The following is a 16,739-nucleotide window of genomic DNA, read 5'->3' as shown; positions in this document are numbered from 1 at the left end:
GAATTTTAGAGCTGTGTTGATCATGCAGAGCCCTGCGTAAACGCTCCGGCCCTCCAAAACTCCCCGGATTTACCGGACTATAATATACATCCTTCATTAAACCCTCATCACCCATCTTTTAAGACGGATCTCTTCAGAATGATGAACCGGATAGTCCTTTTGCATTTTTATATGTTTTAGCGACCATAAATATTAGTCTTTTGTTTTAAATTGAACTCTGATTCAGCACCGCGGAGAGCGCTCACAGAGCAGCCTCGAGCTTTTAATAAGACCGTGTTAAAACCCCTCATTAATTCATACGAGCACCTTTTTTCCACCAAAACCTCGTTTGTATGACTCTGTCTTGCAATATGAAGCGCCTTGAGGCAACTGTTTTGTTGTGGTTTTGGCACTATATAAATTTGATTTGTAAAACATTTCACCCTTTTTCAACAATATTATAGGAAAGAACACAGGCCGTATAAGGTTTAGAATATATGCTTTATTACATTCATTAAAGTCACGCACAGAGAAAAAAGCAATTGTTCATGTTTATTAAACACAACATGTGTGAAGGAAAAAAGTATACGTTTTAAATAGGAGCTCTTGGAAACGTTAAATTGAACTCTGATTCAGCACCGCGGAGAGCGCTCACAGAGCAGCCTCGAGCTTTTAATGAGACCGTGTTAAAACCCCTCATTAATTCATACGAGCACCTTTTTTCCACCAAAACCTCGTTTGTATGACTCTGTCTTGCAATATGAAAAACATTTCACCCTTTTTCAACAATATTATAGGAAAGAACACAGGCCGTATAAGGTTTAGAATATGTGCTTTATTACATTCATTAAAGTCACACACAGAGAAAAAAGCAATTGTTCATGTTTATTAAACACAGCATACGTGAAGGAAAAAAGCATACGTTCACGTACAAAACTGGAAAACTCTCAGTAATACATCTCCCCCGCATTTACGGTTTATTTCAGTATTCAGCTGTAAAAGTGTAGGAACAATCTCCCCTCTGGACACCCCCATCTGTTTCACCCGGCACGCTATCACATCCACAAACAGAGTGTATAATGTAAGCAGATGCATCGTATTACACCGTGTAAAATCGTCAGTGGTCAAAACAGAGATTTTCAGTAATACGTTGTACAGAGATTTTTCAGATGAATGGAGAGCCGCGCTGTAGATATGATCTGTCCAGACTCCGGGCCCGGGGCGACGTCTGATAACGTCGAAAACCCTCTCCATAGCGCATAAAGGCGGGGCGTCTGGGATCTCCAGCCTGCGAATGACTACCCGCTCCAGCTTATACGAGAGTCCACGTATAATATAAACTTCCCGCAAGCTTTGAAAGAGAATCATCACACAATTACCCATGACTGTAAAACAATATAATGATATTTAAAAAAAAAAAAAAAAAAAAAAAAAAAAAAAAAAAAAAAAAAGGTTTTTCTTCAGTCGTCTGGGTTATAGACGGCTACCATCCCCTCCAGGTCGAGATCTGCGTCTTCACCGAAACATGTGTACAGTTCGTTGATCTTTGCTTCAAAAGTATCAGTGTATTTCAGCTCAGTGAGGATGTTTTCTACCACCCCCTGAACCCTCGCAGCCGATGGGTTGAGGAAGCGCTGGGCTAGGAGCTTTACCACAGCCGGGATGAAGGTCGGTCTCCAGAGTCTCACCATTAATCTCTCAAAATGTCCGGTAAAGAAATATTCATTTAACGGGTCCAGGCACTCGTGCTGGCGCTGGCTGGGGTGATCGATCTCACACCCGTAACAGAGTTTTTGTCTGTAACTTTTGATCACAGCCAAAAGTAAGTGTGCCACGCCGACTTTCACCGTTTTCAGGAATTCCTCTGACAGGAACCCGTCAGGCCGGTCAGATGCGAAAGATGTGGCGTATTTCTCAGCCGGCTCGAGGTCTTGTACCTCCCGCGGACTCGCGGCCTCCGTGACAGCGGGAAGAGACCCCACGCCTCCCGGGCTGGAAAGCGCGTGAGAAGGATGGATCTCGCCCCAGACCGCCTCGAGCTGAACTCCCCACGGGCTCTCGTACCCACCGCGGGTCCGTGAAGCCTGGCTCAGGGAGGGCCGGTCTCTTCCACAGTCGAGCGCGCAGTCACAAGCGATGTCGTCGGCCGCTGCAATGGGAGAGGTTGAGGAGCTCATGCTGGTTCGTCGTCCGATGCTTGAATGAGATGCGGTCCCCTGGTTTTTATAGAAATCCCCGTGCATGCGGGGAGGAGCTACGTCAGAGTTTTTTTATTTTTTTTATTTTTTTTATTTTATTTTTTATTTTATTTTTTTATTTATTTTTTTAAGTAAAAAGAGGGGCCAAGTTTTTTCGGACTTCGATAACGTCCCTCCAGGCCAGGCACCTTGTAAAGAGGCCCGTAATCCTGTCGTTGCAGGTGTTGAACATCTCATGCCAGCTCTCAGCCGCAGCTGTGACGCTTCTGACGTGGCCGCTGGCACTAACCCGCTCCAACTTAATTTCACCCTCAGAGACAGTGTCAGGAGGTCCACGCTGGAATATCACCCTATAGCGAGGCCCCTGGGCGCTGAGCCAGGTGAGTTGGAAGCGTGTTTTCTTCTTTTCCGGCGTCCGATCTCCTGGAGGTTCAGGGTTGACCGTGTCGCGAATCATCGAGCCCGCCGCCGCGGAGAAGACACCCCAATCGGCGGAAGTAAGCGCCACCCGTGGGGTTCCTCGAGTGGCAGTCTCACCCTCGGTCAGAGTGAAGAAACTTACTTGGGCATAATACGGGTCGAACGTGTAAGTTAAACGTTCGTGCCCCTCCAGGCTGTACGTCAGATCTTCCTCCGGTATCGGCTGGCTCAGACGGCTGACGTACATTCTCGCTTTTTTTGGGGCAAGCGAGCCTTCTGTTGTCATGGTGATGTTAACCGGGGTCTCGCAGATGTAGCGGAGGATCGGAGTTCGTCTCGCCATGGTGAATGCTGTATGTCACTCTATCGTCGAAAGGGGATTTTTAAACCCTTCTTCGTCCGCGGGGCGTAATTCCTTACCTTTTGCTCTAAAAACACCGTTTGGCGTAAGTGATAAGGAGCATTGTTTATTGTTCGGGCTCGGGGCAGCATCTCCGCTCAGCGGGTGTCCCGCGCCCCATGATCGATCGGCTAATATCTTAAAAGAAAACATCATCTGGCGTGAGTGATAAGGAGCATTGTTTATTGTTCTTCGGGTTCATCACCTCGGGGCAGCATCTCCGCTCAGCGGGTGTCCCGCCACACACACACACACACACACACACACACACACACACGCACACACACACACACACACACACACACACACACGCACACACACACGCACTCACACAGACACAGCTCTGCAACAGGTTTTACAGCCGTGGGGTCATGTTTCCGCGAGCAGCTCTATGCGTGGGTATTTGACCGTCTTGCTGCAAAGACTTACAGCCGAGAGACGGCTATTTGTACCCCCTTCTTTAATTTACGAATTAAAAAACAGAAAAGGAAACGTAATAATTTAAGAATTAAAAATATTAAAGGGGCATTAAATAATAGACACTGATTTATGTTTAATTATTTCAGAATTAGTTAATTCTTTAATACATTAAAAAGATCTAGGTATTTTAATCGTTCTTTAATTCATGAAATAAAGTGACATTAAAATATTAGACCCTGGGTGGGAGGGGAGGTATGGCTTGGAGGCGGTGCTTGGCCGGGGTTAGGGGAGGAGCTTGGGGGTGGGGCTAGGGGAGGAGCCAGGGGCGGAACTAGGGGAGGAGCCGGGGGCGGGGGCTTAGGGGCGGGACATACTGACGTCATCGACTCTGATTGGATGTGACGTCATAAGGGGCGGGGGCTAGGAGGTGGGACTAGGGGCGGGGCTTAGGGGCGGGGCATAATGACGTCATCGATTATGATTGGCTGTTACGTCATAAGGGGCGGGGCTTGGAGGCGGGACTAGGGGAGGGGCTTAGGGGCGGGACATAGTGACGTCATTAATTCTGATTGGCTATGACGTCATAGAGGGGGCGGGGCTTAGTGACGTGGCCGATTTTGATTGGCAGCTGTCACTTTTTTGACGAAAGGTGGGTCAGTTTTCTCTCTCTCATTCTAGCAGGGGTGGGCGTTGATAAGCTTTGCTTATGCCCACACCCTTTCGGACTCACAGGCTTGTTTATATAACATTCATATTATTGGTATGTTTCTGTTCTTTCGGATTTGTGTGTGTGCCGAATAAATCCATTCATTCATTCATTCATTCATTCATTCATTCATTCATTCACTGTCAATGCAGCTGTTTTCCTTGCTGCTAGATGCAGAGTTTGTGGCCATGACATCAAACATGATTTCATAACACATGGATTGTTGCAACACTGAACTGTCAGAAAATCCCAGTGGCATGAGTAAGAGCAGTTAATTATATGTGAGGCATATAATTCTGATGGGTGGGCAGTGTGGTAGACAAGTGATTAATGCACTTGTTTCTAAAACAGAGGTTTCCAGGTTCATTCTCCAAAATGTGGAGTAGTGTCACGAAGGGCATCCAGGGTCAAACTTGTGCCAAATCAGTATGCAGATCCATATTGATTCCTCTGGATTGAAAAATTTGGAATAGGTTATCCAGTACCATCCCTACCACTGAGTGTAAGGTAGTTAAATCAGTCATTAAGATTTGGAAAGACTATGGCAGATTATTATGGAGACTTAGACTTAGACAACTTTATTCATCCCACCAGGGGCAATTAGTTTCAGCAGCTTGCGTACTGGCACACAGAACACAATAACCACCCAATACAGAAAAACACATAGAAAATAAGTTAGCATAAAATAGAATAAAATACCGTGGGATACAGTGTCATCACAACCATCTAATATATATATACATATATACATACATATACATATGCATACACACATACATACACATACAGACCCTACAAAGAGTTTAAGAGACAAATAGCAGAGGGGATAAAAGATTTTAACAACCGGTTCGTCCTGTAGACAGGTGAAATATAACGACAACCTGAAGGCAACAGGGAAAATTCACCTGCCAGCACGTGACCAGGAGAAGACAAAATACAATTTGCCTTCCTCAAAATTTGCTGGTCACAAAAACTAGTTAGATCCCTAAATTTCACTCTGGTGATCTTTGAACATATTTTTATAATACTATACAAACTGTTTTTATCTTTCAGTGCGAGGCTGGGAAACCAGCAGATGCAAGAAAAACACAGGAGACTTTCAATAAAGGACTGATAAAAAAAAGGACTGATAAAAAATCAGATACCTGGAATAGGCCACCATCCAAAACTGGAGACTAGTGAGGGAAGCCACCAAGATGCCCGTAACAACTCTGAAGGAATTTTGATCTTTAGACAGTGGAAATTTGCATTTGTGTTTCATGTGTTGAAAACACATGCAGTTTATGGTTGAGTTTGCTAGAAGGCATGAAGGAGACTCTCCAATCACAACCACTAAAGCTTGTTACGGGCATCTTGGTGGCTTTTATATTTGTGTGTGTCCATCATGCACAGTCACTCAGTGTTTGAGGAAGAGCTGTTCTAGAGAGCCTTGCCAGATTGTCACATTCTTTCCATTATGTGTTGTGTTGATTTAATTTGACTCCAAGGGACATGTAGACTAGGGATACAACTTTTTAATTTCTTCCTCAAAAACAATTTCCTGTATCATATGTAGATGAGCTTTTATGTATAAGCATAAAAGTGAACTAACTTTTGAGCTATCTTTTAAAAAGTTCACCCCATGAACCCATGTTTGTACTCTTATGCAAAACTTGTTTGAATATGGCCAAGGTTGCAACACACTATTGGCTTTCATTAAATTCTTAGCATTTGTAGGACTTCAGTGGTGGTTAGATTGTATTGCTGAGTCATCATGAGTCATCATCATATTGCTTTTCCCTTTTTTGTTTATTATTCAACCAGGATTCTAGTTTTTGGAAATCCACCCAAATGCAATGGAGTATAAAAATTTCCAAGTTAGTCATGGGTGAACTTTGTTTTTTTAATCAAATACTAAAAAAGATTGCTTTCATTGTTTACTAGTAAAAAGTTCATCAGAGTATGATACAAGACTATGGGGTTGCAAAAAGGTTGTATCCCTAATGTAGACATTTGTAATCATATGTAGACGATCTGCTGACTTGTCAGTGAAGCAATTATGAAATAGCACTCACCTATGTCAGATTGCTTTTACTGGGACAGCACACAAAAGGTACTATAATTTCTCCATCCATCAACTAATTTGTATGTAATTACTGTCTAATAACAACATTAGTGGTGATATTCATAATCTGTCATTTTTATTGTACTATGACAGTAAAATAATTTTGTACATGTTGAAATTTTGTACATTTTTCATGTTGAAAAATACATAGATGTAACTACCTGTGGTTTCACAAACTGACCACTACAATACCCTGTGTGGTTGTGATGCTGTAGGTTGTGGTGGTAACCGAATATGCAGAGGGTCAGCTGTTCCAGATTCTTCAATATCAGGGGAGTTTACCTGAAAGGCAGGTAATTAATTTCAGTGCACAGTTACACCCGAATGATGTTGAATGTGTGTGTGTGTGTGTGTGTGTGTGTGTGTGTGTGTGTGTGTGTGTGTGTGTGTGTGTGTGTGTGTGCGTGTGTGTGTGTGTGTGTGTCTTTGTCTCTGTCTCTGTCTCACTCTTTCTCTCTCTCCTGTTCTGTGCTATGGTACACAAAGAAACAATACCTTTAATGAATTACAAAATTATTGTATTGGGGGAAATTATTATTTAACCTTCATTATCTGCATCATGTTGTCAAATAAGTGTTTTAATGATGTAAATCCCACAGTTAACTTTTGATTCTGATCTTTCAGGTTCGTGACATTGCCTGCCAGCTGATCTCAGCTCTGTATTATTTACACTCTCATCGTATTGTTCATCGTGACATGAAACCACAAAATATTCTGTTGGATAAAAGTGGGGTAATGAAACTGTGTGACTTTGGGTAAGTACACAGTCAAATTCACAAGTACAGAATATTGGCAGTGTTGTTATTTTAATTGTGTACTGCTCTCTACTGGAAGTGAAATCAAATAATGTTCAGATGTCAGTTGTAATTTGAGTTGGATTAAATCCAAACTGGGTAAACAGTGTAGGAATTATTGTGCTTTCATATGCAGTCTCCTGTTTTAAAAAGCGCAACTGGAATTAGACAAACTAACAATCATAAATGAAGCTTTCATTTTTTAAAACTTTTCAATGTCTGTCTGAAACTGGAATTTTTTAGAAATCATGCAACAGTGGGTTTCTTTTGTGATTCTTTGCCACTGTAGCTATTTAATATTTCTGGTTATAATTATGGTCATGTGATTGACCTGACCATTGCACAACAAGCTGTGTGTACTTCTCTTCCTGTCATGTTTTTAACAGACTGATCAGATGTTTCTGTTTGTACGGCTTAGCAGTCTTTTACAGGTCGTGGTATACAACACCTGGCAAAAATTATGGGATCACCGGCCTTGGAGGATGTTCATTCAGTTGTTTAATTGTAATTGTAGAAAAAAGCAGATCACAGACATGACACAAAACTAAAGTCATTTCAAATGGCAACTTTCTGGCTTTAAGAAACACTATAAGAAATCAGGAAAAAAAAATTGTGGCAGTCAGTAACAGTTACTCTTTTAGACCAAGCAGAGGGAAAAAAATATGAACTCACTCAATTCTGAGGAAAAAATTATGGAATCACCCTGTAAATTTTCATCCCCAAAACTAACACCTGCATCAAATCAGATCTGCTCGTTAGTCTGCATCTAAAAAGGAGTGATCACACCTTGGAGAGCTGTTGCACCAAGTGGACTGACATGAATCATGGCTCCAACACAAGAGATGTCAATTGAAACAAAGGAGAGGTTTATCAAACTCTTAAAAGAGGGTAAATCATCACGCAATGTTGCAAAAGATGTTGGTTGTTCACAGTCAGCTGTGTCTAAACTCTGAACCAAATGCAAACCACATGGGAAGGTTGTTAAAGGCAAACATACTGGTAGACCAAGGAAGACATCTAAGCGTCAAGACAGAAAACTTAAAGCAATATGTCTCAAAAATCGAAAATGCACAACAAAACAAATGAGGAACGAATGGTAGGAAACTGGAGTCAACGTCTGTGACCGAACTGTAAGAAACCGCCTAAAGGAAATGGGATTTACATACAGAAAAGCTAAACGTGTTGTGAAAGTGGAGTGACACGGACCCACAACAGGGGGCGTTAATGAACGGACAATGGATAAGCCAAAAAGTAACAATTTAATGTTGTGAATCGCACAACAACGTACAGACAATAACAATATGGTGGACTGTCAATCATACACCAGGTGACGTGTGGGCAGGCTCGACGATAGAAGACGCCTGGAGAGAGAAGAGCCGGATTCCCACACAGCTTCCAACACCAACAGAGCTGAAGAACACGGGAGCCGCCAAGCCCTGCGCCCCAGGTGGCTGCTGTCTTCAGCAGTCAGACCCGGTACTGCTGGCAGAGAACAGAGACAGTCCAGATGAGTGTGAGTTCACACACTCAGTGGTCCACGATCTGTACACAGTTAGGAGGGAGAACCTCCACCTCCAAATTACACACTCGTGCAGCTCCTGATTAACCACTTATCTGTTTGGAGTGTGAGGCGCAGTCGTCGCAGTCACACCAAACGCCAAAATCCCAGATAAGGGAACAACCACAGGACAACGGCTGCAAATGAGATTAGATTGTTACACAACGTGTCAGTCAGCAGAGAAATTACCTGAATGGTAGTTGATTTCTCGGCAAGGAGGTGGAGTTGCAGTCTGGTCTTTGTAGTGGTGATGATGGGTGACAGCTTGTGTTGATTGATGACAGCTGTCACCTCCAGCAAAGCCGACGCCCTCTTGTGCTTGAAGCCCGCACTTCAAGCAGGGCGCCATCTTGTGGTGGTGGGCCAGCAGTACCTCCTCTTCAGCGGCCCACACAACAAAACGAAAGCCATCATTAACACCTAAACAGGAAAAAACAAGGTTACAGTGGGCTAAGGAAAAGCAGTCGTGGAGTGTGGATGACTGGATGAAAGTCATATTCAGTGATGAATCTTGAATCTGCATTGGGCAAGGTGATGATGCTGGAACTTTTGTTTGGTGCCGTTCCAATGAGATTTATAAAGATGACTGCCTGAAGAGAACATGTAAATTTCCACAGTCATTGATGATATGGGGCTGCATGTCAGGTAAAGGCACTGGGGAGATGGCTGTCTTTACATCATCAATAAATGCACAAGTTTACGTTGATATTTTGGACACTTTTCTTATCCCATCAATTGAAAGGATGTTTGGGGATGATGAAATCATTTTTCAAGATGATAATGCATCTTGCCATAGAGCAAAAACTGTGAAAACATTCCTTGCAAAAAGACACATAGGGTCAATGTCATGGTCTGCAAATAGTCCGGATCTACATCCAATTGAAAATCTTTGGTGGAAGTTGAAGAAAATGGTCCATGACAAGGCTCCAACCTGCAAAGCTGATCTGGCAACAGCAATCACAGAAAGTTGGAGCCAGATTGATGAAGAGTACTGTTTGTCACTCATTAAGTCCATGCCTCAGAGACTGCAAGCCGTTATAAAAGCCAGAGGTGGTGCAACAAAATACTAGTGATGTGTTGGAGCGTTCTTTTGTTTGTCATGATTCCATAATTTTTTCCTCAGAATTGAGTGATTCCATATTTTTTTCCCTCTGCTTGGTCTAAAAAAGTAACCATTACTGACTGCCACAATTTTTTTTCCTGATTTCTTATAGTGTTTCTTAAAGCCAGAAAGTTGCCATTTGAAATGACTTTAGTTTTGTGTCATGTCTGTGATCTGCTTTTTTCTACAAAATTAAACAACTGAATGAACATCCTCCGAGGCTGGTGATTTCATAATTTTTGCCAAGGGTTGTCGTCTTTGTTCCTCTTTTGATTGCTGATTTTGACACAGACATGCATACTTCTTGGAGGGGGTTCTTGATTTGGCCAGCAGCTATGAAGTATTTTTTTCTAAATTACCAAATTTGTTATCTATGATCTTTCTGGATTTTTTGGTGTTTTTAAGGTCATTTTAATAACGTACAAAATAGTCTATTTTGCTACATCAAATGTTTCTCTATCTGATGTCTTTGTTGTATCTTGTCAACTTCACAATAGCTTCATTTTTTTTGGGGGGGGGGGGGGGTGGTAGTGATAGGTCATTACTCTTGACTACACATTGGCAGTTGAAAGTAACAGATCCAAAATGCAAATTAATTACTTGACATCTGCTTATGTCTTAACTACATATGAGGGAATAACACACACACACCTGATGTTCAAATGCCTGAGCAGCCAAGTTAATGTTGGTTCCTTAAAATATACACATCAATGTTGCAGTTCAGCCACTGTTCACTCAGTTTAGAGGTAAAGTTGAAAGTCTGCACTTTGAGCTCACGCTCATTATTACCTTTCAGCTACACTGTTCTCTGCTAGCCAGAAAATGTAAAAAAACAAAAAAAACAACTAATGTCCAAATATCTATGGACTAGAGCCCGGCCGATATGGATTTCTTGTGGCTGATACCATTATTAAGTCTCATTCACAACTCGCCATACGTGCTACTATGGCAAATCTATGGAGAAAAATATGGCAAAACTGAGACATGCACATCACTTGCCTTGTACAGTGCCGTAGAAGGTCGCAGACTGCCCCTGGACACTTTTCATCCTGCAAATGCAAATTCTAAGGGTCTTGCGAAAATTCAAGAATGCATACAGTATGTATGGGACCTGTACTCTCGTTGTACACCTGAACCATGTCAGGAGCATGGCTAGTAGGGTCTTTGTAGCCTCATTCCAAAATGGATGAAATTCAATTTTTCATCAAAATTCTACACACAATACCCCATAATAACAATGTGAAAAAATATTTTTAAGATTTTTTGTAAATTTATTAAAAGAAAAAAAGAAATCACATGTACATAAGTATTTACAGCCTTTTCTGTGAAGGTCAAAACTGAGCTCAGGTGCATCCTGTTTCCACTTATCATCCTTGAGATGTTTCTACAGCTTAATTGGAGTCAACCTGGGGTAAATTCAGTTGATTAGACATGATTTGGAAAGACACACACCTATATAAGGTCCTACAGTTGACAGTGCATGTCAGAGCACAAACCAAGCATGAAGTCAAAGGAATTGTCTGTAGACCTCTGAGACAGGATTGTCTTGAGGCACAAATCTGGGAAGGGTACAGAAACACTTCTGCTGCTTTGAAGGTCCCAATGACCACAGTGGCCTCCATCATAAATAGAAGTTCAAATCCACCAGGGCTCTTCCTAGAGCTGGCCACCCATCTAAACTGAGGAATTGGGGGAGAATGGCCTTAGTCAGGGAGGTGACCAAGAACCTGATGGTCACTCTGTCAGAGCTCCAGCATTCCTCTGTGGAGAGAAGAGAACCTTTCAGAAGGACAACCATCTCTGCAGCAATCCACCAATCAGGCCTGTATGGTAGAATGGGTAGACAGGAGCCACTCCTTAGTAAGAGGGACATAGCAGCCCACCTGGAGTTTGCCAAAAGGCAACTGAAGGGCTCTCAGACCATGAGAAACAAAACTCACGGATCTGATGAGACAAAGATTGAAATCTTTTGCGTGTATGCCAGGAGTCATGTTTGGAGAAAACCGGCACCATCCCTAGAGTGAAACAGGGTGATGGCAGCATCATGCTTTGTGGATGTTTTTCAGTGGCAGGAACTAGAAGACTAGTCAGAACTGAGGGAAAGATGAATGCAACAATGTACAGAGACATCCTGGACAAAAACAATGACCCTAATCACACATCCAAGATATCAAAGGAGTGGCTTCAGGACAACTGTTGGGAAAGTGTAGGTACACGGACCCACAACAGGGGGCGCAAATGAACGGACAATGGATGAGGTCAAATAACAACACTTTACTGTTGTGAATGGGCACAACAAATACAATCAGATTACAACAATAGACAAAAGCCAAATCACAAAAGGTGTCGTGTGGGCAGGCTCGAAGATAGGAGACGTCTGTCCAAAGCAGAACCGGAACCACACGATTTCCTCCGCCACCAGACCCCGGGAATACTGGAGCCGCCAAGTCCCGAACTCCCAGGTGGCCACTGCCTTCGCGTGTCGGACCTGGTACTGCTGGCGAGGAACAAAAGAACAATTAAATGTGGGTGCGTCTGCACCCAGGAATCCGTACAGCAGGAAAACTACCTCCACCACTCGTTGGAAAAGGAGTCAGCTAAACAACTCACAAAGTCACAAAAGATCACTGTTAACCAGTCAGCTGAGCACGTTACCTTCCAGGTAGAACGATATCTCGGCAAAGAGGTGGAGGCGTCGTCCTGCTGATATTCCCCTGCTGATCAGATGATGGGTAACAGCTGTTGCAGGTGATGCGTGACAGCTGTCACCCTGGCTGCTCCTGTGAGGCGACTGCGCCCTCTCGTGCCTGAAGCCCGCACTTCAGGCAGGGCGCCCTCTGGTGGTGGGCCAGCAGTACCTCCTCTTCTGGCGGCCCACACAACAACAACTCTGTGAATGTCCTTGAGTGGCCCAGCCGGAGCTCAGCCTAAATGACTGTGCACCAATGCTTCCCATCCATCCTGATGGAGCTTGAGAGGTGCTGCAAAGAGGAATGGGCAAATCTGCCCAAAGATAGGTGTGCCAAGCTTGTGAGTGACATCATTCAAGAAGACTTTCAGTTCAATTCAATTTTATTTATATAGCGCCAAATCACAACAAACAGTTGCCCCAAGGCGCTTTATATTGTAAGGCAAGGCCATACAATAATTACGTAAAAACCCCAAAGGTCAAAACGACCCCCTGTGAGCAAGCACTTGGCGACAGTGGGAAGGAAAAACTCCCTTTTAACAGGAAGAAACCTCCAGCAGATCCAGGCTCAGGGAGGGGCAGTCTTCTGCTGGGACTGGTTGGGGCTGAGGGAGAGAACCAAGAAAAATACATGCTGTGGAGGGGAGCAGAGATCAATCACTAATGATTAAATGCAGAGTGGTGCATACAGAGCAAAAAGGGAAAGAAACACTCAGTGCATTATGGGAACCCCCCAGCAGTCTAAGTCTATAGCACAGGGGTAGGCAACCTGTTCCAGAAAGAGCCATGAGGGTGCAGGTTTTCTTTGCAGCGACTGACTCCACCAGGTGATTTTACTGATTAATATCACTTTGAACAGATGGAATCAGTTAATCAGTGAAATCATCTGGTGGAGTCAGTGGCTGCAAAGAAAACCTGCACCCTCATGGCTCTTTCTGGAACAGGTTGCCTACCCCTGCTATAGCAGCATAACTAAGGGATGGTTCAGGGTCACCTGATCCAGCCCTAACTATAAGCTTTAGCAAAAAGGAAAGTTTTAAGCCTAATCTTAAAAGTAGAGAGGGACTTGAGGCTGTAATTTCTGCCAAAGGTGCATCAACAAAGTATTGAGCAAAGGGTGTGAATACATATGTACACGTGATTTCTTAGGTTTTTATTTTTAATAAAATTGCAAAAAAAAAAAAAATAATGCAGATACTGATATGTTCATGAAAGGCTAATTTCATTTATTACTGGCCAGTTGATATATCAGTTGGGCTCTATTATGGACCTAATTTCTTTTGATTATTTTGAAGATTTTTTTCCTTAGTACTTTGCTGAAATATTTATTGTCGATTCTGCATGTAACATAATCTCATTGTAGTTTTGCCAGAGCTATGAGTGTGTCGACTTTGGTGCTGACGTCTCTCAAAGGAACACCGTTGTACATGTCTCCTGAGCTGGTGGAGGAGAAGCCGTATGACCACACCACTGACTTGTGGTCTCTAGGCTGCATTCTTTATGAGATCTACACAGGGGCACCACCATTCTACACTAACTCCATCTTTCACCTGGTGCAACTCATCGTGAGAGACCCAATCAAATGGCCAGACACTATGAGTGACACATGCACGGTACAAGACAATGCCTGTGATAGGCGTTCTTTTCTTCAGTGAAGTGTTACCTCAAAATCAGTAATGGTGTTAATGCTGGTCAAGCTGAGGTTATCTTCTTGTTTGAACAATGCTACATCAGACTTTTACAGCCAGGTTGTCCTGATCTCTCGAAGACAAAATGAATTTTGTCTGATGTATAACAAGCAGAAGAACATGTTTTTTGTTTTTCCATCAGAGTTTTCTGAAAGGTCTGTTGACCAAAGATCCTCAAAGGAGGTTGTCATGGCCAGACCTCCTGTATCATCCATTTGTCGCTGACAGGGTGCTAGGTGAGAGTAAAACTTTTAAATATTAATTGTAAATACATCTGGGATTTTAACTGTTTTTAATATGATTTTGTGTTGGCAGTGTTGTCAGACGCAAGTGTCCTCAGCCCTCTGACGATCAAACCCAGCCCAGACATGCTAGCACTGAAATATCAGCAAGTGGCAGCAAAGACAACACCTACATCTGGGGAAAGCAGATTATTGCAAATGGCCCGAAAACAGATGAACAGCAAAAATCAAAGGAAACTGGTAGGCAATAATAGTGTGAGAGTGAGCTGACAACCCTTACCAAAAAGTAGTACATGCAAGTATGTTTCAAGTATACTTCCAGTTTACTTTTTATATACTTATCAATACTATTTTTTGGTAAGGGAATGTATGTGTGTCATTAATCCTCAGGAGAGTTGTTCTGTGTTCATCAACAGAAACCGACCGATGGGTTGGAAAATGAAAGGGCTGATACTACAGCAGCTACTACAAGAGCCAAGTCCTCTTCCACTAAGACAGTCGTGTCCTCAGATCATATGGTTGTGACAGCTGCCAATCAAAGCCTGTATACCGGCAATCAATCTGTGAGGTCTAAACAGAGGTATGCATTGCCTATAAAAAGTGTCATTAACCCTCCCCTCTTGGGCTTTTGCATTTTACTGTTGTGTGACGTTGAAAGAATATCACTGCTGAGATAAATGATTCTACACTTTTGACACTTTCACCACACACAGAAAAGCTTGTGATCGCCCAATCCAGGAAGTCATTGAAAGCCTAGATATTAGTCTTGATCAAGGACAATTGCAAACCCCAAAAACCCTACCCAACACCCAGTCCTTGTAAGCATCGAACATTGTAGGAGCTTGATGAATGACAGTATTCACTGGGGAAAAAGTCAGATTCTGCATCCACTCCATACAGCACTCACGGTTCCTGTGTACATGCCTGCTGTGATATCCAGCAACTTGTTGGGGATCCTACAAAGTCTCGAGATGTCCAAGAGAACAGTCTAGGCAGCCAAACCAAATACTTGGCGAACATCAACATCGGCTGAAAAGAAGCACTGCTGATATTTCCACTTGCGTTCAGTGTATAGTCACAGAGCAGGGATGTAGTCAGTGCTTGACTTTCTGGGTGTGAAACCAGACTGCTCTGGTTGCTGCCACCCACAAGCCAGTAGAAAATAAAATACATGCACATTCGCCCCATCTGTGGTATTTCCTCTGCAGGGGCCATATCAGCATGGACTATGAGCAGGAGTTCCCATCTGTAAATGTTGAACCAAGAATAGTGCAGTTGGACAGTTGTACTACACTGCATAAGCAGGTCAGTATCTACTCAAAATTTTCATGGTGAAAATTTTATAAACTTGCTTCCAAAATTCATCATCAGCCACTTAGAATCATAATCATCTTTTATTCTTCAGGATGATGACAGTGAGGAATATTGGGAGAAACTGGCCCAGGAATCTGATCCAGGAAGACAAAAGAAAGAACTCTTAAACTACAGTGCCATTATCTTTCAACTGAAATCCAACTTCCTGAAAGCTGAAGCTCAGGTAACTGGGTACCTGTTCATTTGAGCCAGTCAGTGCATTTAATCAGTGTTCCCATGTGTCTGTCTTTTATGTTGTCAGCTAATAGGTGGTGTAAAAGAACCATGGCGGCTTCGCAATCCACTGAAAGTCTTACACAATATGATTGTGACGCCCGACCTTGAGAATACCTTCCATGTCGGCTGTGAGATCAGATTACCCCATCTACTCTTTGACTTGATCCATAACATTGTAGAAAACCCAATTAATCTAAAGGTTAATGAATGGAAATTTTACATATAACATTCGGCAGTGGATTGCTGGTTTATTTATTTTACAGCGATACATCAGTCAACACTGTTATTGACATTCTATGTACTTTGTCTCCACGGTTCTCCCTTGTTTAGCAATCATGGAGTGTGCCAGCACTTGGAGAACTTATCACCATGATCCTGACCTATTGGGAAAAGGACTGTGAATGGGTGGAAGCGGAGCAAAGGTTTGACTCTTTAAATTTTCAACGAAGGCTTGTCTTCATTACTTCACAGTCAAGGTAGCAATGTTTTCACCCATGTTTGTTTGTTGGTTGGATTATCAAAAAATAGTCATCAAAATACTACAGTATTAGGGGAAATGATGTGCCATGCCAAAGCCAATCTCACACCAAGTTTGTGTTGGCAACATGAAAAGTGATTTAATCCTGATACCATCATGAAATGTGTTACATTTTTGTGACGTGTCACAAAGCTATTTCATGATGGTATCAGGAAATTTGGGGTGACGTGGGGGGTGGGACATTGGTGTTATAGCAAGAGCTACAGTTAGAGTTAAAATAGTGACAAAAATAATGACATAAACTTGGTTGTATTCGGAAATATCATGATGGTATCACAACAAAATTATGAAATTCAGTCCAGTCTTGGCCA

At 42.7% G+C, this 16,739-nt stretch overlaps 1 protein-coding gene across 2 annotated transcripts in view; it reads left to right on the top strand.

The window, feature by feature from the left end:
* stk36 (serine/threonine kinase 36 (fused homolog, Drosophila)) overlaps window positions 1–16,739 on the top strand; it is a 58,044-nt gene that overhangs the window by 19,788 nt on the left and 21,517 nt on the right. For both annotated transcript variants that reach the window (XM_034178592.1, XM_034178591.1), the window contains exons 3-12: window positions 6,443–6,520; window positions 6,852–6,982; window positions 13,734–13,983; window positions 14,201–14,294; window positions 14,374–14,540; window positions 14,717–14,880; window positions 15,509–15,605; window positions 15,706–15,837; window positions 15,916–16,089; window positions 16,221–16,312. In XM_034178592.1, the coding sequence (XP_034034483.1) occupies window positions 6,443–6,520; window positions 6,852–6,982; window positions 13,734–13,983; window positions 14,201–14,294; window positions 14,374–14,540; window positions 14,717–14,880; window positions 15,509–15,605; window positions 15,706–15,837; window positions 15,916–16,089; window positions 16,221–16,312 (1,379 nt within the window). The remainder of the gene's footprint in view (window positions 1–6,442; window positions 6,521–6,851; window positions 6,983–13,733; window positions 13,984–14,200; window positions 14,295–14,373; window positions 14,541–14,716; window positions 14,881–15,508; window positions 15,606–15,705; window positions 15,838–15,915; window positions 16,090–16,220; window positions 16,313–16,739) is intronic.

This window comes from Thalassophryne amazonica, chromosome 9 (assembly GCF_902500255.1).
Source record: "Thalassophryne amazonica chromosome 9, fThaAma1.1, whole genome shotgun sequence".
Taxonomy (NCBI): Eukaryota; Metazoa; Chordata; class Actinopteri; order Batrachoidiformes; family Batrachoididae; genus Thalassophryne; species Thalassophryne amazonica.
Note: the sequence above shows the minus strand (reverse complement) of the source record. Positions and strands in the feature narration are given on the sequence as shown.